The sequence below is a fragment of the Scyliorhinus canicula genome, chromosome 9 (assembly GCF_902713615.1).
Source record: "Scyliorhinus canicula chromosome 9, sScyCan1.1, whole genome shotgun sequence".
NCBI classification, from domain to species: Eukaryota; Metazoa; Chordata; class Chondrichthyes; order Carcharhiniformes; family Scyliorhinidae; genus Scyliorhinus; species Scyliorhinus canicula.
In genome coordinates, this window is record NC_052154.1 from 82,327,716 (window position 1) to 82,350,150 (window position 22,435).

General features: G+C 45.0%; 1 protein-coding gene across 1 annotated transcript in view; it reads left to right on the forward strand.

Annotated features, from left to right (window-relative positions):
- The window catches only part of trim71 (tripartite motif containing 71, E3 ubiquitin protein ligase), an 88,070-nt gene extending 67,421 nt beyond the window's left edge, over positions 1-20,649 (forward strand). Inside the window, exon 4 of the mRNA XM_038807067.1 lies at positions 13,287-20,649. Coding sequence (XP_038662995.1) covers positions 13,287-14,738 — 1,452 coding nt within the window. The 3' untranslated portion in view covers positions 14,739-20,649. The remainder of the gene's footprint in view (positions 1-13,286) is intronic.
- Positions 20,650-22,435: the final 1,786 nt, after the last annotated feature.

Genomic DNA, 22,435 nt, shown 5'->3' on the forward strand with positions numbered 1-22,435 from the left:
CAGCAACTCAGCAAGACTATTGAAAGCACCTTCCAAACTCTCAACCTCTACCATCTAAACCAGTGGTGGGCAACCTGTGGGGGGGGGGGGGGGGGCGCATCTGAGTTCTGGGTGTGGCCCAAGAGACGTTTTGATGACCACTGCCCACGCGCAGGGTTGCCACATTTCCTTTGATTCTGTCCGTGTCGTTTTTTTTCCTACCAGTATGACTGAAGAGATAGGGATGAAAAATGAGGGTAAGTGAAGTGCGGTGCATGCTGAATGGTCACAACATTGACTGCGAGCTGGGTGCTCCCTCTATTCAAAGTGTAAATATTTATTTTGCTTTTACCATTTGAAGTTGATGGTTCCATCAAGATATAAATTATTAAACATTTGCCATAACTTCTTATGAAATATTCTGCATGTATTAAATGTATTTACTCTTCGTCATGGGGTGATGGTCAGTGAACAAGCCTGATTTCAACCTTGTGGCCTAGTGAGATGAAGGAGGACCACTCGTGTGGCCCACTCATAAGCCTAGGTTGCCTATCGCTGACCTAGAAGAACTAGGGCAGCAGGTACATGAGAATACCCCCACCTGCAAGTTCCCATCCAAGGCACACACCATTCTGGCTTGGAATTATATTGCCGCTCCTCCACTGTCACTGGGTCAAAATCATGGAACTCAATACCTGCAATATGGGTGCACCTACATCACAGGGACTGCAGCGTTTCAAGGTAGCAGCTCACCACCTGAATGATAGTTAAGGATGGGTAACAAATGCTGGCATAGCCAATGCCACCCACATGTTTTGGAAAAATCACAAACCAGAATTGTGCTCAATATTCCAACTACGGTCAAATCCGACATTTGTATCTGTAGTGTGACTGGCCCCATTTACAAAGAACAATACAGCACAGGAACAGGCCCTTTGGCCCTCCAAGCCTGCACCGATTAAGTGTCTTATGTAGACCAACCGCCTGTATCTTTCTATACCATGTCTGTTCATGTGACTATCCAGAAAAGTCTTAACGGTCGCTAACGTATCTGCCTCAACCACCTCACTTGGCAGTGCATTCCAGGCTACCACCACCCTCTGTGTTCTGAAAAAAAAACAACCCCCCCCCCCCCCGAAAACATCTCCAGTGAACCTTTCCCCCCTCACTTTGAACTTGTGCCCCCTTGTAATTGTCATTTCCGTCCTGGGAAAAAGTCTCCAACTGTTCACCCTATCTATTTACAAATCAAAGTGTGCCATGTGGTCTCTTAACTACCTTATCTACCCGGATAAAAGCAAATTACTGCGGATGCTGGAATCTGAAACGAAAGAGTAAATGCTGAAAATCTCATCAGGTCTGCTTTGACAAAGAGTCATCGGACTCGAAACGTTAGCTCTTTTTTCTCCCTACAGATGCTGCCAGACGTGCTGAGATTTTCCAGCATTTTCTCTTTCGTACCTTAACTACCTGTTTTGCTACCTTGAAATTTCGTTAATGTGTAACCTGAGATTTCTTTGCTCTTTCATTTCCTTCAAAATGGCATCAAGATTTTACTGCCACCCCTTGTTGTTTCTCAGTCACATCACTTCACGCTTTAAGGTGCATCCGCTGCATTTGCCCATTTTACTTGTATGTATGTATGTATGTATGTGTGCCTCAGGTCATCACTAATTACCACAGTTTTGTATTGCCTGCAAACTTTGAAATTATGCTTGTCATATGTGCAGGTTAGGTGGATTGGCCATTCTAATTGACCCTTTGTGTTCAAAGATGTGTGGGCTGGGTGGGGTTCCCGGGATAGGGACGACAACTGGGTCTGGGTAGGGTTGTCTTTCAGAGGGTTGGAACACATTTGATGGACTGAATGGCCTCCTTCTGCGCTGTTATCTAGACTCATTTTTACATGTCAGTTAGATCTCCCTGGTCTGTTCTACTGTTAATAGACTTCTGTGTATTCCTTGCCAAATTTGTCTTCTGCAAATGTATTACCTCTTATATTTCGAAATTGAACTCCTTTTGCCACTGTTCCATCCACCTGATTTAGCCCAATGATGTCTTCCTGCTGCAGTCTTCCTGCAGCATTCTTTGTTAGCAGCCACATGACCAATCTTTGTACGTTGTGCAAATTTCCTATTCCTATCCCCTACATTCAAGTCCAACTATTGATTTGGAACAGAGAGGAAAATGGCGAGAGGGGGATTTGAAAATGATGAGAGCATCCACTATTTCTTCTCTACCCTTGTAGCCTAGGATAGGTTTTGTCCAGGGCTAGGGGTTCACCTGCGATCCAAAGTTTTAAAATCAATTAATACTTATTCGCTATGTTAATTTTATCTAATATTTCACACCTATCTCCCTGCCTGGAATGCCTGTATCGTTCCCCCTCTCGTGAGAACAGATGCAAAGTATTTATTAAGGACCAAAGCTATGTCCTCTTGTTGCCTCACGCCATTACCTTTTGCTTCCTAATGGGTCCTACTCTTTTTCTTGGTTATCCACTTCCAGACATCCAGGGGGCTCTGGATTTTAGAGTACCCAATTCTTTTTTTTCCCTAATTATGGGGCAATTTAGCGTGGCCAATCCACCTACCCTGCACATCTTTGAGTTGTGGGGGTCAGACCCACGCAGACATGGGGGGAAAGTGCAAACACTACACGGGACAGTGACCCGGGGTCGGGATCGAACTCGGGTCCTTGGCACCGTGTGCCAGAAGTGCTCACCACTGCACTGCCCCTTGTAAAAAGTTTCTAAAAGAATATTAGGTTTCCCTTTGATTCTGCCTGCTAATCTTTGCCCTTATATACTTTTTCTTTAATTTAGAATACCCAATTCATTTTTTCCAATTAAGGGGCAATCCAGCTACATTTTTGGCTTGTAGGGGCGAAACCCACACAAACACGGGGAGAATGTGCAAACTCCACATGGACAATGACCCAGAGCCGGGATCGAACCTGGGACCTCGGCGCCGTGAGGCTGCAGGGCTAACCCACTGCGCCACCATGCTGCCCCCCCCCCCCCCCCCCCCCCCCTATATACTTTTTCAGTTTCTTCCTGAGTACATACATTCTGTTGCATGTCGTAACTGACATTTATTGCACATTGCCCTTTTTCGTTTTTATTCCAGCCTCTCTTTTTTTAAATCGTCCAGGGTGGTTTTAGGTTTAGATGCTCTGTCCATTCTTCTCATGGAAATAGGTTTGTACCCAAATTATCTCGACCGTGAAAGACGTCTGTTACTCATTAGCTGCTTTCCTGACCAATGGTTTTTATCCTGCACTAATTTCCATTTACAATCTCTCCACCTAGAGTATAGCTGGTGCATACCGACTACAAATGAGTCAGCTTAGAGCTCTGGTTGAGCCTGTCTGACTTTACACTAAGTAATTTACGAAAAGAGAACACATATCCTTAAATCACAACCACTGCAAAATTTGCAGAAATTCGGTAGCTTGTGACTAACAGTAACTGAGAATCAGGTTTGCACTGAGTGCTGAGCTTGTGGCATTTGAGTGCTACAGTGAGAGTTTGGTGACTGAGGGAGTGCTGAGCTTGTGGCATTTGAGTGCTACAGTGAGAGTTTGGTGACTGAGGGAGTTAGGTGAGGAGGGAGTAAGGTACTCCTTTCATTTAATTTCCTATATTTATCAAAGAGCGTGAAGGGAACCAGGAGTTTAGAGTACAGCTGACTGGGAGCAGAGCCGGAGGGCGGAGGTCCAGTTGGTCCACAGGGCAGCTAATTCTGTAAAGTAAGAGGGGATGGAGGCTAGGGCAGTTGCATGCTCCTCCTGTAGGATGTGGGTGGTGAGGGATACCACTGGTGTCCCCGCTGACTATACCTGCGGGAAGTGCACCCAACTCCAGCTCCTCAGAGACCGTGTTAAGGTACTGGAGCTGGAGCTGGATGAACTTCGGATCATCCGGGAGGCAGAGGGGGTCATAGAGAAGAGTTACAGGGAGGTAGCCACACCAAAGGTACTGGACAAGAGTAGCTGGGTTACAGTCAGGGGAAAGAAAACTAACAGGCAGACAGTGCAGGGATCCCTCGTGGCCATTCCCCTTCAAAACAAGTATACCGTTTTGGATGCTGTTGGGGGGGATGACCTACCGGGGGAAGGCCCCAGCGGCCAGGTCTCTGGCACTGAGTCTGGCTCTGGGGCTCAGAAGGGAAGGGGGGAGCATAGAAAAGCAATAGTAATAGGAGATTCAATGGTTAGGGGAATAGATAGGAGATTCTGTGGTCGCGAGCGAGACTCCCGAAAGGTATGTTGCCTCCCGGGTGCCAGGGCCAGGGATGTCTCTGATCGTGTCTTCAGGATCCTGAAGGGGGAGGGTGAGCAGCCAGAAGTCGTGGTGCACATTGGTACCAACGATGTAGGTAGGAAAAAGGGTGTGGAGGTAATAAACAAGTTTAGGGAGTTAGGCTGGAAGTTAAGGGCCAGGACAGACAGAGTTGTCATCTCTGGTTTGTTGCCGGTGCCACGTGATAGCGAGGCTAGGAATAGGGAGAGAGTGCAGTTGAACACGTGGCTGCAGGAATGGTGTAGGAGGGAGGGCTTCAGGTATTTGGATAATTGGAGCGCATTCTGGGGAAGGTGGGACCTGTACAAGCAGGACGGGTTGCATCTGAACCAGAGGGGCACCAATATCCTGAGGGGGAGGTTTTCTAGTACTCTTCGGGAGGGTTTAAACTAATTTGGCAGGGGAATGGGAACCGGATCTGTAGTCCAGCAACTAAGGTAGACGATAGTCAGGACGCCAAAGCACGTAGTGATGCAGTGGGGAAGGTAACAATGACAAAGGAGAGTACTTGCAGGCAAGGAGATGGGTTGAAGTGTGTATACTTTAATGCAAGAAGCATCAGGAATAAGGTGGGTGAACTTAATGCATGGATCGGTACTTGGGACTACGATGTGGTGGCCATCACGGAAACTTGGATAGAAGAGGGGCAGAAATGGTTGTTGGAGGTCCCTGGTTATAGATGTTTCAACAAGATTAGGGAGGATGGTAAAAGAGGTGGGGGGGTGGCATTGTTAATTAGAGATAGTATAACAGCTGCAGAAAGGCAGTTCGAGGGGGATCTGCCTACTGAGGTAATATGGGTTGAAGTTAGAAATAGGAAAGGAGCAGTCACCTTGTTGGGAGTGTTCTATAGGCCCCCCAATAGCAGCAGAGATGTGGAGGAACAGATTGGGAAACAGATTCTGGAAAGGTGCAGAAGTCACAGGGTAGTAGTCATGGGCGACTTCAACTTCCCAAACATTGAGTGGAAACTCTTTAGATCAAATAGTTTGGATGGGGTAGTGTTTGTGCAGTGTGTCCAGGAAGCTTTTCTAACACAGTATGTAGATTGTCCGACCAGAGGGGAGGCCATATTGGATTTAGTACTTGGTAATGAACCAGGGCAGGTGATAGATTTGTTAGTGGGGGAGCATTTTGGAGGTAGTGACCACAATTCTGTGACTTTCACTTTAGTAATGGAGAGGGATAGGTGCGAGCAACAGGGCAAGGTTTATAATTGGGGGAAGGGTAAATACAATGCTGTCAGACAAGAATTGAAGTGCAGAAGTTGGGAACATAGGCTGTCAGGGAAGGACACAAGTGAAATGTGGAACTTGTTCAAGGATCAGGTACTGCGTGTCTTTGATATGTATGTCCCTGTCAGGCAGGGAAGAGATGGTCGAGTGAGGGAACCATGGTTGACAAGAGAGGTTGAATGTCTTGTTAAGAGGAAGAAGGAGACTTATGTAAGGCTGAAGAAACAAGGTTCAGACAGGGCGCTGGAGGGATACAAGATAGCCAGGAGGGAACTGAAGAAAGGGATTAGGAGAGCTAAGAGAGGGCATGAAAAATCTTTGGCGGGTAGGATCAAGGAAAACCCCAAGGCCTTTTACACATACGTGAGAAATATGAGAATGACTAGAGTGAGAGTAGGTCCGATTAAGGACAGTAGCGGGAGATTGTGTATTGAGTCTGAAGAGATAGGAGAGGTCTTGAACAAGTATTTTTCTTCAGTATTTACAAATGAGAGGGGCCATATTGTTGGAGAGGACAGCGTGAAGCAGACTGATAAGCTTGAGGAGATACTTGTCAGGAAGGAAGATGTGTTGCGCGTTTTGAAAAACTTGAGGATAGACAAGTCCCCCGGGCCTGACGGGATATATCCAAGGATTCTATGGGAAGCAAGAAATGAAATTGCAGAGCCGTTGGCAATGATCTTTTCGTCCTCGCTGTCAACAGGGGTGGTACCAGAGGATTGGAGAGTGGCGAATGTCGTGCCCCTGTTCAAAAAAGGGAATAGGGATAACCCTGGGAATTACAGGCCAGTTAGTCTTACTTCGGTGGTAGGCAAAGTAATGGAAAGGGTACTGAGGGATAGGATTTCTGAGCATCTGGAAAGGCATTGCTTGATTAGGGATAGTCAGCACGGATTTGTGAGGGGTAGGTCTTGCCTTACAAGTCTTATTGAATTCTTTGAGGAGGTGACCAAGCATGTGGATGAAGGTAAAGCAGTGGATGTAGTGTACATGGATTTTAGTAAGGCATTTGATAAGGTTCCCCATGGTAGGCTTATGCAGAAAGTAAGGAGGCATGGGATAGTGGGAAATTTGGCCAGTTGGATAACAAACTGGCTAACCGATAGAAGACAGAGAGTTGTGGTGGATGGCAAATATTCAGCCTGGAGCCCAGTTATCAGTGGCGTACCGCAGGGATCAGTTCTGGGTCCTCTGCTGTTTGTGATTTTCATTAACGACTTGGATGAGGGAGTTGAAGGGTGGGTCAGTAAATTTGCAGATGATACGAAGATTGGTGGAGTTGTGGATAGTGAGGAGGGCTGTTGTCGCTTCAAAGAGACATAGATAGAATGCAGAGCTGGGCTGAGAAGTGGCAGATGGAGTTTAACCCTGACAAGTGTGAGGTTGTCCATTTTGGAAGGACAAATCTGAATGCGGAATACAGGGTTAATGGTAGGGTTCTTGGCAATGTGGAGGAGCAGAGAGATCTTGGGGTCTATGTTCATTGTTCTTTGAAAGTTGCCACTCAAGTGGATAGAGCTGTGAAGAAGGCCTATGGTGTGCTAGCGTTCATTAGCAGAGGGATTGAATTTAAGAGCCGTGAGGTGATGATGCAGCTGTACAAAACCTTGGTCAGGCCACATTTGGAGTACTGTGTGCAGTTCTGGTCACCTCATTTTAGGAAGGATGTGGAAGCTTTGGAAAAGGTGCAGAGGAGATTTACCAGGATGTTGCCTGGAATGGAGAGTAGGTCATACGAGGAAAGATTGAGGGTGCTGGGCCTTTTCTCATTGGAACGGAGAAGGATGAGGGGCGACTTGATAGAGGTTTATAAGATGATCAGGGGAATAGATAGAGTAGATAGTCAGAGACTTTTTCCCCGGGTGGAACACACCATTACAAGGGGACATAAATTTAAGATAAATGGTGGAAGATATAGAGGGGATGTCAGAGGTAGGTTCTTTACCCAGAGAGTAGTGGGGGCATGGAATGCACTGCCTGTGGTAGTAGTTGAGTCGGAAAATTTATGGACCTTCAAACGGCTATTGGATAGGTACTTGGATTAGGGTAGAATAAGGGAGTGTAGGTTAACTTCTTAAGGGCAGCACGGTAGCATTGTGGATAGCACAATTGCTTCACAGCTCCAGGGTCCCAGGTTCGATTTCGACTTGGGTCGCTGTCTGTGTGGAGTCTGCACGTCCTCCCCGTGACTGCGTGGGTTTCCTCCGGGTACTCCGGTTTCCTCCCACAGTCCAAAGATGTGCAGGTTGGGTGGATTGGCCATGACAAATTGTCCAAAATTCTATGATTAACCTAGGACAAAAGTTCGGCGCAACATCGTGGGCCGAAGGGCCTGTTCTGTGCTGTATTTCTCTATGTCTATGTCTAACTGCTGAGGTACAGCATCCACTCTCCACTGGAGTGGTAGGAATGCTACATTTCACCGTAGCACTGGTTAGAGAGAATAACAAATCAACCAGGCTTCCGCTTCCCAGTCTCCAAAGATCACTGCAAGAGATATGGCTGTCCAGTGAGGGTGGATTTGTGATGTAAACGACAATTGCAATTTAGTATACGAAGGAGATAAATCAACTCTTTGGGAGAAGACAAAACTGTAGGAGAAAAAATACTCTTGTTTGCAAATGTGAACTGCTTTCTTGAACCGCTGCAGCCCATGAGATGTAGATACACCCACAGTGCTGTTTGGGACAGAATTGCAGGATTTTGACCCAGTCATAGTGAAGTAACAGTTGGGATGATTGACTTAGAGGGGACCTCCAGGTGATGATGTACCCGTATATCTGCTGCCCTTATCCTCCTGGGTGGTAGTGGTCGTGGGTTTGGAAGATGCTGTTAAGGAGCCTTCTTAAGTTCCTGCAGTGCATCTTGTAGGTGGTACACACTGCTACGACTGTGCATCGATGGTGGAGGGAGTGAATGTTTTTGGAAGGGGTGCCAATCAAGCAGTCCAGCGGTTTTCTTTTTTCCTTTATTCGTTCATTGGATGTGGGCATTGTTGGCTGATCCAGCATTTATTGTCCATCCCTGAGGGCATTAAGAGTCAACCACATTGCTGCAGGTCTGGAGTCACACGTAGGCCAGACCAGGTACGGGTGGCAGATTTCCTTCCCTAAAGGACATTAGTGAACCAGATTGTTTTTTTTGTTAAATTTAGTGTACCCAATTCATTTTTTTCCAATTAAGGGGCAATTTAGCATGTTCAGTCCACCTACCCTACCCTGCACATCTTTGGGTTGTGGGGGCGAAACCCACGCAAACACAAGGAGAATGTGCAAACTCCCCACGGACAGTGATCCAGAGCCAGGATCGAACCTGGGACCTCGGCGCCGTGAGGCCACAGTGCTAGCCCACTGTGCCACCGTGCTGCCCAGATTGTTTGTTTTTAAATTGACAATCGACAATGGTTTCATGGTCGCCACTATACTTTTTATTCCAGATTTTTATTCAATTCAAATTCCACCAACTGCCCTGGTGGAATTCTACCCCAGGTCCCCAGAGCATTACCCTGGGCCTCTGGAGTACTAGTCCAGTGACAATTCCACCTCCTCGGTGGGCTATCTGTGGCCCAGGGCTACATGTAGCCCATTAGGTATTTTGCTGACCGTTACCCATGCACAGGATTGTCGTATTTCACTGATTTCTGTCCTTGTAGTTTGTTTTTTTCCTACCCAAGTGATTTGCACGCAAGTCCAAGGGCAATTGGAGTGAGTTGCGTGCTAATTGTTCACAACAGTGACTGTGAGAGATATGCACTCCCTCTGCACCCAAAGTGTAAATATTTATTTTCTTTTCAATATTTGAAGTTGATGACAGTTCTATTAATATATGAATGATTAAGCATTTTCTTTTTTTTTTAAATAATTTTTATTGAGAAATTTTGATTTTATACAACAATAACGCACCTTAGTAAAATACCGAAAATAACAATAATATTAACAATCATATACATTCGCCCCATCCCCATGAACAACCCAGCATTTTAACAACAACGCAAATTAACTATAAAGTTACAGAATAAACACTACAATAATGCACCCCCCCCCCCCCCCCCCCCCCCCCCCCCCCCCCCCCCCCCCCGGGGTTGCTGCTGCTATTGACCCAGTTACCTATCTCTGAGCCAGGAAGTCCAGAAAAGGCTGCCATCGTTTATAGAACCCTTGTATTGATCCTCTCAGGGCAAATTTGACCTTTTCCAATTTTATAAATCCCGCCATGTCACTGATCCAGGTCTCCACGCTTGGGGGCCTTGCATCCTTCCATTGTAACAGAATCCTTCGACGGGCTACTAGGGACGCAAAGGCCAGGACACCGGCCTCTTTTGCCTCCTGCACTCCCGGCTCCACCCCAACCCCAAAAATCGCGAGTCCCCACCCTGGTTTGACCCTGGATCCAACCACCCTCGACACCGTCCCCGCCACCCCCTTCCAGAATTCTTCCAGTGCTGGGCATGCCCAGAACATATGGGCGTGGTTCGCAGGACTCCCCGAACATCTGGTGCACCTGTCCTCGCCCCCGAAGAACCTACTCATCCTAGTCCCGGACATATGGGCCCGGTGCAGCACCTTAAATTGGATGAGACTAAGCCTCGCACATGAGGAGGAGGAGTTGACTCTCTCCAAGGCCTCCGCCCAAGTCCCATCCTCTATCTGCTCCCCGAGTTCCTCCTCCCTTTTAGCCTTCAGCTCCTCCACTGATGACTCCTCCACCTCCTGCATTACCTTATAGATGTCAGACACCTTCCCCTCTCCTACCCACACCCCCGAAAGCACTCTGTCCATCGTCCCCTGCGAGGGCAGCAAAGGGAATCCCTCTACCTGTCGCCTAGCAAACGCCTTTACCTGCAGGTATCTGAACATGTTCCCCTGGGGAAGGCCAAATTTATCTTCCAGTTCCCCCAGGCCCGCAAACCTCCCGCCAATAAACAGGTCCCTCAATTTGCTGATGCCCGCCCTTTGCCATCCCCTGAATCCCCCATCCGTGTTCCCCGGGATGAACCGATGGTTGCCACCCAGTGGAGCCTCCATCGAGCCCCCTGTTTCCCCCCGATGCCGTCTCCACTGTCCCCAGATTCTTAGGGTCGCCGCCACCACCGGGCTCGTGGTAACCCTCTTGGGGGAGAGCAGCAACGGTGCCGTTACCATGGCACCCAGGCTTGTACCTCTACATGACGCCATCTCCATTCTTTTCCACGCCGCCCCTCCCCCCTCCATCACCCATTTACGCACCATTGACACATTGGCTGCCCAATAGTACCCCAGAAGGTTGGGCAGCGCCAGCCCGCCTCTATCCCTTCCTCGCTCCAGGAATACCCTCCTCACTCTCGGAGTCCCATGTGCCCACACAAAGCTCAGAATACTGCCGGTCACTCTCCTAAAGAAGGCCCTGGGGATAAATATGGGCAGGCACTGAAAAAGGAACAAGAACCTCGGAAGCACTGTCATTTTGACGGACTGCACCCTCCCCGCCAACGACAATGGCAGCATGTCCCACCTCCTGAACTCCTCCTCCATCTGATCTACCAGTCTGGTAAAGTTATGCTTGTGGAGAGTCCCCCAGTCCCTGGCCACTTGCACCCCCAGGTACCTAAAGCTCTCCCCTGCCCGCCTAAGCGGGAGCCCACCAATTCCTTCCTCCTGGTCTCCAGGGTGCACCACAAACACCTCGCTCTTGCCTAAGTTTAATTTATAACCTGAGAAGGTCCCAAACTCGGCTAGTAACTCCATCACTCCCGGCATCCCTCCCACCGGGTCCGCCACATACAGTAACAGGTCGTCGGCATACAACGACACCCTATGTTCCTCTCCACCTTGCACCAAGCCTCTCCACCTCTCTGAATCTCTCAATGCCATCGCCAGCGGCTCGATTGCCAGTGCAAACAACAAGGGGGACAAGGGGCAACCCTGCCTGGTCCCTCGGTAAAGCCGGAAGTACTCCGACCTCCTCCTATTCGTGGCCATGCACGCCATTGGGGCCTCATATAGCAGCCTTACCCATCTAATGAACCCTTCACCAAATCCAAACCTCCCCAACACCTCCCATAGGTACCCCCACTCCACTCTATCGAAGGCCTTCTCCGCATCCAGCGCCACCACTATCTCTGCCTCCCCCTCAATCGCCGGCATCATAATGACATTCAGCAATCTCCGCACATTCGTGTTCAGCTGCCTTCCCTTCACAAAACCTGTCTGGTCCTCATGCACAACCCCTGGCACACAGTCCTCTATCCTGGTGGCCAGGATTTTTGCCAGCACCTTAGCATCCACGTTGAGGAGAGATATGGGCCTGTATGAACCACACTGCTGGGGGTCCTTGTCCTTCTTTAAATTAACGAGATCAGCGCCCGTGACATCGTCGGGGGCAAAGTCCCCCCTTCCCACGCTTCGTTGAGTGTCCGCACCAGCAAGGGGCCCACTAGGTCCACCAACTTTTTATAAAATTCCACCGGGAACCCATCCGGCCCCGGTGCCTTCCCTGACTGCATCTGCCCGATCCCCTTAACTAGCTCCTCCAGCTCAATCGGCGCACCCAGCCCCTCCACCTTCTCCTCCTGCACCTTCGGGAAAGAAAGCCTGTCAAGGAACCTCTCCATTCCCCTCCTCTCCCCCGTTGGCTCCGACTGGTACAGTTCCCCGTAAAAGTCCTTGAAGACCTCATTCACCTCTACCCCCTTCCGCACCACATTCCCACTCTTGTCTCTCACTCCAGCAATCTCCTTAGCCGCATCCCGCTTACGGAGCTGATGAGCCAGCATCCTACTCGCTGATTAAGCATTTTCAATAACATGTTATGAAATATTCGGCTTGTATTCAATCCTATTCATAGGGTCATGGTTCGTCGATAGGTCCGACTTCATTCTTACAGCCCAATCACTAGGCTAGGTTTGCTATCACTGATATCCTCTCGCCAAAACCTCAGGATATCACGAAGTGTTTTACAACTAATTATTTTTGATGGGTGGGTGGCATGGTGGCGCAGTGGTTAGCCCTGCGGCGCTGAGGTCCCAGATTCGATCTCGGCCCCGGGTCATTATCCATGTGGAGTTTGCACATTCTCCTAGTGTCTGCATGGTTCTCAACACGCACAATCCAAAGATGTGCAGGGTAGGTGGATTGGCAATACTAAATTGCCCCTTAATTAGGCAAAAAAATAATGGGGTAAATCTTTTTTAAAGTACTTTTGCAGGGTCATCACTGTATGAAATGCCAGTTTATGCACAGCAGGTCTCACAAATGACCATAAGCTAAATGACCATAATGTTGAGAAGTTGGCCAGTGATCCAGAGCTGATAACCGTGGTAATAATTGCTGACAGCTTGTAACTTGGGGCTCAGTGCTTAAAACAGTATATATTTGCACAGTATAAACATCAATTTGAGAAGATTCAACCGTGCAGTTTAAAGTCTGTGGCTGTAATGCTAGGGCCAAATCATGGTTTTTACTGGGAGAAGTATGAGGTAATGAAGAGTGCATTGCATCATAACTTTATAGAGGATCTAGTTTCTAGCATGAGCTAGAGTTAGAAGAAGGTCAACTAGATTCCTTATTTTGATTATTAACCCCCACTGGAACAGCATGCAGATCAGAATGCCTTTTGAGAACAGGATCTGTCCTGTGCTTGTATTCAAAAAAACAAAATCACTCAAACCCTTGGTGGGTAAGCAGTAAACCTTTTTTATATAAGGGGAGAGAATTGACTGGGTCGATATGAATAGTGGGTGAAATTATTAGAGTAGTGTTCAACATTTTAACAATTTTTTTTTCATTGAACAGGTTGAAAAGATCCGGCAGATGAAGGCCAAGACTCTACACCTTCAGGTGGAAGCGCTGCGTGAGAATTTAACCAGACTGGAGAGCACAATAGACTGTGTGCAGAAAGCCTTACTGGATGGGCGAGATGTGGATGTACTCTTGGCAAAAGAACAAATGTTTGTCCAAATTCAGGACTTAAAGAAACTTCGGAATCTCCTTCAGCCTCAAGACGATGACACACTTTCATTCATTCCGCCTGATGGTGTCCTGTACAAAGCCATTAAGTCATTGGGCATAATCAGTAGCAGCGCATATGCCCCAATATCTACAGCTACTGGCGAGGGGTTGAAAAGGGCACTACGTGGGAAAATGAGCAGTTTCACTGTAATCACCAAGGATCACACTGGCGAAGGAAGGTCTTCAGGTGGTGATTTGGTCGTAGTTGTTATCATGGGACCTGATGGCTGTCTCTTCCGCGCTGATGTTCTTGATCATCACGATGGCACCTACACAATTAGCTACTCTCCACATCTAGAAGGAGAACATGTGGTCTCGGTGACAATTCGCGGCCAGCATATTGAGAACAGCCCCTTTCGAGTTATTGTCAAAGCCGGTCGCAACTATGGTGGCATTGGGCTTCCAATTTGTTCCTTTGGCGGAGAAGGGGATGAAGATGGACAACTTTGCCGACCATGGGGTGTTTGTGTCAACAAAGAAGGCTATATTATTATCGCTGACCGTAGCAACAACCGTGTTCAGGTATTCACACCAAGTGGAACCTATCACCACAAGTTTGGAACAGCAGGTGCCAGACCTGGGCAGTTTGACCGTCCAGCTGGTGTTGCCTGTGATCAGAATTGTCGAATCGTAGTGGCCGATAAGGACAACCACCGCATTCAGGTTTTCACCTTTGAGGGACAATTTGTCCTCAAGTTTGGGGAGAAAGGAAGCAAGAATGGCCAGTTCAACTACCCTTGGGATGTTGCAGTGAATACTGATGGAAAGATCCTTGTATCTGACACTCGCAATCATAGAGTTCAGCTTTTTGGCCCAGATGGAAACTTTGTAAGTAAATACGGCTTTGAGGGAGCTTTGTGGAAGCACTTTGATTCTCCTCGTGGAGTGGCCTTTAACCATGAAGGACACCTTGTGGTCACCGATTTCAACAACCACCGGCTGCTGGTAATCCATCCCGACTTCCAGTCTGCACGCTTCCTTGGCTCTGAAGGCACAAGTAATGGTCAGTTCCTCCGACCTCAGGGTGTAGCTATCGACCAAGAAGGGCGCATCATTGTGGCTGACTCCAGGAATCATCGCATCCAGATCTTTGAACCAAATGGCAACTTCCTGTGCAAGTTTGGATCCCAAGGAAGTGGTTTTGGCCAGATGGATCGTCCGTCCGGAATAGCCCTGATGCCAGATGGACTAATAGTAGTCGTCGACTTTGGCAACAATCGTATCCTCTTGTTTTAATAATGCTGTGTGCTTTGTTTTTTCTATATTGTGAATTTGTTGCTCAGGGACAATGTCTTAATTGTTTTCCCTCGAGAAGACAGGTGTTTTTTTTCTGTGCTGCAGTCATCTACCTCATGATGGTAACGTGTGAGCTGTGAGACTACTTCAAAACTACATAAATATATAGCAGACCTACCTCACTGCCTGCAGATGTTGGGCTGACTTTAATGTTTGGATATTTCCATGGAACTGTGCAAATGAGTCCAGGCAATTGGTGCCTTTATGACCTGAATCCAAAGACTTATTTCTTAGTATTAAAATTTTCCTGTAGCTTTATTTAAAAAAAATCTCTCAGGTAGGAAGACTATTAGCCACTTGTATAGCCTAAGAAATGGCCATTTGTGGGTGACTGAAAGGCTTTGGCTGCCTACCTGCATACGTTTTGTTTTCAGGGATTATTTGATATTGAATCTCTTGGATGTTTAGCCCTACGCTCCACCTGAATGTAGCCCTACGCTCCACCTGAATGTAAACTAAATACCTCCTTGTTTTGTTTTGTTTTTAGGGTGTAATGTTCTTTGGCCTGATGCACATAATGGTGAACATAGAAGTTGTTGAGGGTTCTTCAGAGTGTTTATTAGGGGTATTTGTGTAAGGAAGATTTGGGTTGTTATTTGATACCCCAAAGATCAAAGTATATTACCTGGGATAATCAAATTATATTTACCTCGACTGCTACCTCAGGTCCCTGTATAAAATCAATTTCCTACTGAATTGGTAGGCTGTATTTGATTTCGGAGGCAGTATTACTTTGTGTTGGAAGTGTGAATTGGCTGATTTGAAAGACAGTATCACGTTTCCTTTGATCTTGTTTAGTCCTGGTTGGGAATCTGCAGAAAAATGAGTTCAGGGTGGGGAAAGTCCACTAGTCCTGCTTTGGGTGTAGCACTGCTTGGATGTGCACACACTGTTACAGATGCCATAAACAGAAAGGAAATGAACCCCTCACTTAATTGGGCTCTCAATGCTAGATTTTCTAAACAAGGAAGTTTTTAATCAGCCGGTGATTCATTGCAAAGTGTTATCTTTGTGATAAAAATCTTGTAAAATGTATCTTAAGAGCTGACCAGTTCTTTACTATTGTGGTTTAGACAATGGGGTTCCGTTGTCTTGTCCTCTTAAGTAGAAAATAAGTTACTCCTTTACAGAGCATTATTGTAATAGTTTGTGTGTGTCGTGCGCTGGAGCAGTAGTAACACTTTTAAAGACCCATAAGGAATGGCAATAATTGCTGATTGTAACAGCGCTATTATGTGAATATTCTGCCAGGGTTCTGGTTATATCTAATAGTTAAGGAAAATTGGTAGTATCCATGGATTTATTTCCAGCTCTGAATCTTCCATTTTGTCTGTAGCCCAAAAGTGACCAATTAGTTTAGAAATGAGACAACGTCTCTTTAAAACTATTTTAAATTAAGTTTATGCAAATGATTTCCTTCACAGCCTTCTCTTAAATAAATGCAGATTTTAGAAAAGAGAAACAGTATTTTTACAGTCTAGGAACCACAGCATATAAACGTGACATTTTACAGAAACCACACTGACTATTTTTGCAAAACGTAAAAGTGATTAACAGCCATAAATTGTATAATTTTAACTCTGAGCCAGTTTCATTGCACCTGCTACGATGCTCCAGTTTTCCTGCCTTGCTAGTCTGGTGATCAGAGTTAAAGGCACACTCCCATTTCACTTCTTAGCCATTTGCCTGCCAGTTATTTGCCGCCTTGCTGCAGTCTATGAAAATGACACGGCCCATCTTTACAATAATGAGTGAACATTGCCTTTTGGGGAGGCTGGGGGTCCAAATGTTTAAAGCTGTGAAGGCTGTTGATTTTCAAATACGGTGGAACTGTTTTCTTCACTTGGTCAAGAGACCGTGGCTTCATTTTGGATCAAAAGTGACATGGTCAGTTGTGGAGGCAGGCTTGCTTTTGGGACAAATATCTAGACCACATCCCCAAATAAAGGGGCTAAAGAATGTAACTGGACCTTGTCTCGATCCTCTTTGTGGTTCAGGGTTCAAGTGCAAGAGCTGCTGTTTACTTAAAACTTGCATCAATTTGGCTGTTTTATCATTCCTCTGAACTGGTTGAAACATTGCCTTTTTTTGAATTCTTGGAAGAATGGAAAGAAGAGGCACGCTAGCCAGTTAAATTGTAATGGGAAACCTGAAATGAGGGGTAGCATTAATGTAAATTGAGATCCATGCCCCCCGCCCCGGTCTGGAGAAGGGTGGCTGTCTGTGGGTAATCATCAGTAAGATTGGAAATTGCTTCAGATTTTGTGTGGAGCAGTCTCCATTTATAAATGTTAGTATCCTACTTTATTGTAAACTCCCTAATGGATCAATTTAGCTTTCAAGATGAAACTGGCTGATGTGCTGCTTCAGATTGTAACAGTTGGTTGAATATGTCGTGGTTAGATGTTGTAGCATAGAATGGCTTTTGTTTTACACATTGGGTAATTGTTCATGAGCAGTGGTTAATGATTAATGCAAAACTGTTTAAGGGGCCCATCAATTTGAAATCCACGTTTAAACTCCAGTTTTCAAGTATGAAATAGGCTTTGTCTTTAGAATGAAATAAAACCATACAACGTCTAATTCCTGTAATTTGAATGCTGTGCTCTTTAGCTTTGAGGTTTATGCAGTTACAGCTTTGGGTGCACTGCCTTAGAGATATCTCTTGGAGACATTTCTCTCTCTCTCTCTCTCTTTTACCCCCTCCCATTTTAGCACAAATTTAAAGATACAAGCACACATTTGTCAACCCCACTTTTGGGGTATTTTTAAAAATCAAAATTCAGCCTTTAAAATAAATCGCAAGTTTTACAAACCAAATAAATCTGTTATTACTGTATTGAGTTCCTTTGGGATAGCAGAATTAATCAGTCTCCAAACCAAATTGAACCTTTTTTTTAAATAAAAAAAATGATGTCCTTAATCAAAACTGTGTTGAAAATATCTTTTGTTACTATGTTTGAGGTTATTGGTATGATGTAGAATTCACAATGGTCTGCTGGCTGGAATATTGCAGTTATGATAACTAGTTCAGTACTGTGGTTTTCGTTATAGCTCCTGGTGAACTTTGCTAATATAAAGTTGTGATGACCCCTCTGATCATGTTGCTTGTAATGAGGTCGTCAACTGAACATTCGTTGGAATGGTTGTTAAAATCAACTTGTTTTTGATTTAATTTTTTGAACATTCTTCTTTTCATATGGCCATATTTTGATATGGAACATATGATATGGGGACCGTTTTGAGGTGTAAAAGTTAAAGGTTGAGTCCAGGGGAGATGATGAAACCCTTATTTTAAAAATGCACCACTTAAAACTTTTCTATTTGGCTTGCATCTGCTATCCAATTGGTAACTTATCCTCATTTGGTTTTCTCTTCATTTTGTATTGGTTAGGTCAGAGTTAGGAGTGTTCAATACTTGCATCACTTTCCAACTTTGTAACTGGACAAATCCCAAAAGTCTGTTTTAGCTTGAGTATTCACAAAACAATTTCACACAGCTTTACAAGCAAATGCAGAGTTCACTAAAAGTGCTTAATGGATTATGTTTGCAATTCTTAAACTTTAATCAGGCACAGTACCTTACCTCAAATAACCTCAACAAAAGATCAACTTGCAGAACCCCAAGAGGCCAATTAATTCAGAGACTAGGGTCAAAATGATACATAATTCTCAGGGAAGTGATCCTACCGTCTCTGGAGGGTAATAGGGGTGCAAGATGTGGTTCTGGTGCCTTGTCAGGTAATGGCTTTCATCTACCTCGGTGCCTCTTTCTGCGGCAGCTTCAAACTACCTCATGTTGGAACCCAATTGTCTCACTTGCCATTGGGTGAATAGCTTGCACCGGGGGCTAATGTGCAGTTTTTTGATATCGGGATTTTAATGCAACCCACGAATCAGCTGCTGAAAAGGGCATTGAACAAAGAAGTATATGAATGATGGTTGGTATAAAAATGCTGTTGGTTTGTCTCCTCCAGCCACAGTCCCATTCAGCATGCAGTTGACTAGTTTCACTAGTTTCTAGTTTCACTAGGCCACTAGTTTCATAACATCTGAAGTTGAACTTCAGCAGGGAAAAACCCCTTCTGCAATCTGAACAGAACTTCTGAACTTGAAAATGGGAAATTATCATTGTTTAAAATGCATCATTTACGAGTATGAAAGATTACATACTTCCAGGCATTTTCTGTCAACTTTGCGATACCAAAGGGAAACTCCAGAAAAACTCAGTGGCGGGTGACAAGTTTTCTACGTAGCCCTGCTCTCTGCTGAATGGTACCATTTTATGAATAGTTATGTAATCGGATTTGGTGGCATCACCGAGCATGCCAAACAAAAACCTCTACCTCCTTTGCACACGGATTATATTATATTTAGATATAATATAGACCTGTACTTTAAAACAAATACAGGATTGCTGATTTGCATAAACTTGGTAAGCATGCTGGCCTAGTATGTGTGTTCTACTTTCACTGTTCCAAAATGTTTTTTTTTCACTTCCACAGTTGGGAGGCTTGTGGTTGGCAGCAAATGGATGAGCCTCAGTCCAATAACTGGAGTTGCTCATTAAGGTTATTGAGTTGATAATGTGGTATTCCTTCTGTTTTCCTTTTTCTACTCGTCAAATGAAGTTTGCACCAAACGTGCGGGGGCTGTTCCACCTAATTACTGGAAAGGGTTGACAGTGCCATGCTTGGGGGCAGGGGAGGAGTCAATGGTAAGGTTGGTTTGGGGAGATTCTGGCCACTTTGGTTCATCGTTCATGTACATGCTTGCAGAATAGAAATTTGGTGATTAAGGGCACTTGGAGTTGATTTTCTAAGCTTGCCAGCAGATTCAATTGAAGTCTTTGCAGGGTTTGTTTGACTAATCACAAGCCGGTGCAGTTTACTCAAAGCTGAATGATCAGAAATGTAATAACCCGTTTTACTCACCAAATAGTTGGACGTTGTTAAAATGTAGACAAAGGAGTTGTTGACTTTTTCATTGACAAAATGTGACCCCAGTTGATAGTGGGAGCACCTGATTTGCTGTTTGTTTAAACAAATTGTTTTTGTGAACTGATTTTATGAAGTGCTTAAGTTGTTTTTTTTTATATTGTGAAACTGGGTTTCAAACCACTAGTTAAGCAGACTTTATTCAAAATTTATTCTTGAGAATTTAAGTGTCTGGTCCAAGATCCAGAAATCCTGGCTCAGAAGACGTAATATATAGCTTAAAGAAGTTTTCGCTGTTTTCTAAAAATGGTGGAACCAAGTTTTGGGCTCAAATTATTTTACAGAGGCAGAGCTACAGTAAAATCAGAAGTTCTATTGAGTTGTATAAGAAGTGATTTTGCTTATTGCCTCTGGTTTTCTTTTTCTAATTTTAACTTTGTAGTCTGTGTTCTAGATTAAGGGGATAGCATTAAAATGTCTGGTGCAAGTGGTCAAAGGCCCTTTTCTCAAACTTAGACAAGTGCCTCAAAATGACGGAGCCTATTTCTGTATTTAAAGATGTCTGAGCAGTATTGTTTAAGTTACTGTTGTGCAACAACCCAGCATTTAATGTTCATCGGTGGTTACCACTGCTTAAAGGAGAGGGGAAATTGGGGTCCTAGACTGCCAGAAAGTGTGTTTTAAAAAGAAAATTCCTCTTGGGGTTGTCTTTACAGTAAGGTGACGGGTAATTTTTTGTTTCACCCTTTTGTATAATTTCCCTCTAATTGTAAGATCCAGCCTCTGCACCAAAGAATGAGGTTTACTGACCTGGAACACGTCTTATTCCTGTGTGTTTGAAAGCCTAAAAATTGATGTTTGTGCAATTTTTATCTGGATGAAAGTTCAATAAAATTTGTTTACAATTGATGCATTCTTATGCTTTTTTTCGTAAGTTTTGTTACATCCATGCACAGTATACAACGATGGAACAAAAACCGAGCACACCGGACAATCAGCAGGTCTAACAGCATCTGTGGAGAGGGAAGGGAGCTAATGTTTCAAGTCTGGATCACTTTGTTAAAGAGGGCTTCAGGACTTCTATGTGATCTAATGGATGGAAATGTGCAGGGCCCCAAATTTATTGTAAATCGCAACATATCTGAATTAAGAGTTTGATCTCACAAGTTGAAATCATGTGCATTCAATTCCTTCAGCATATTCTTGCAGGATATGAAAGCTGTTGATGGTTTAAAAACAGATCTGAAGTTATTTTCTCACACTGGAAAAGCTAATTTTCTTGCTGCCTAAGTCCTAATTAGATATAATATTGGGAGAAATTACAATGGCTGTGGCAATGTAAGTGAAATACATTCTGCAGAATCTAACCTAAACTGGCCTTGAACAGAGTATGACAGTGTATTGGTCATTGCTACTCAATTAGTAACCCAGAGGGCTGAACTAATTATTCAGAGAATGAATGCTTTAATCATGCTGTGGAAGCTTGAGAATTAATTCCAGTTTTGCTAGAATTAAACGTGTGTCTATAAAGTTGTAACTTCAACTATGAAGTTGAATGACTGTTGTAAAACTCCACTCATTCACCAGTGGTGTTTAGGAAAGGAAATCTGCCATCCTTTTCTGAACACTCCTCTTATGACTCAGACCCACACCAATGTCAATGACTCCTCGTTCTCCTCTGAAGTGGCCTAGCAAGTTACTAAAGGCCCACCGCCTCGGAAGATAGGTATGTGTAATAAATGCCGATGACACCCATGTACATAAATTTTCCTGAGTGAAAAGGCACAGGAAGCTGTGGCTTACTATAGCATCACAAAAATACATCAATTAAAGTAGCATCCAGGTTTCTAACTACAAGCAAACGTTGCTTCACGTTTGAATCGAAAGGCAACGGGTACAAAGTTTAGAACAGCCGTTCAGGTCCAGTGCTTCTAGCATTAGGACATACTTGAGCTCTCAATTTCTTGAAGTTTTACTGGCTTCCATTTTGAAATAATAGCCCTCAGGATTGGGAGGGGGGGGCAGAATCTACACATCATTGCATTTATAATGGGCAGAGAGGGGAGGCCAATAAAATGTAGCTCCGCAGCTAAATGACATGTTGCAACTGAAAGTGGAGCTGAGCCTCTGACCCACAAAATACTTTTCCCAAGTACCTCACTGGATGGCAGTCAGCATCAGTAGCTTTAATTGGCTTGCCCAGAGAATTGATGCAAGTTGTAGCAAACCTCTACGCACACGGTATCCTGTGAAATTGTTGCTCCTAATGTTCCTATGGAAAATCACGAGGGTTAATACCACTTCCGAGTATCATGTTTTATACCTCCCCAGCGTCTTTGGCAGTCCAGTGGCATATCAGAAGTTTTTTTTAAATTTAGAGTACCCAATTATTTTTTCCAATTAAGGAGCAATTTAGTGTGGCCAATCCACCTATCCAGCACATCTTTGGGCTGTGGGGGTGAAACCCACGCAGGCACGGGGAGAATGTGCAAACTCCACACTGACAGTGACCCAGGGCCGGGATTCGAACCCAGGTCTTCAGCGCCGCAGGCAGCAATGCTAACCACTGAGCTGCCCATATCAGAAGTTTTTTGATAATCTTTATTAGTGTCACAAATAGGCTTACATTAACACTGTAATGAAGTTACTGTGAAAATCCCCTAGTTACCACACTCCGGCACCTGTTCAGGTACACTGAGG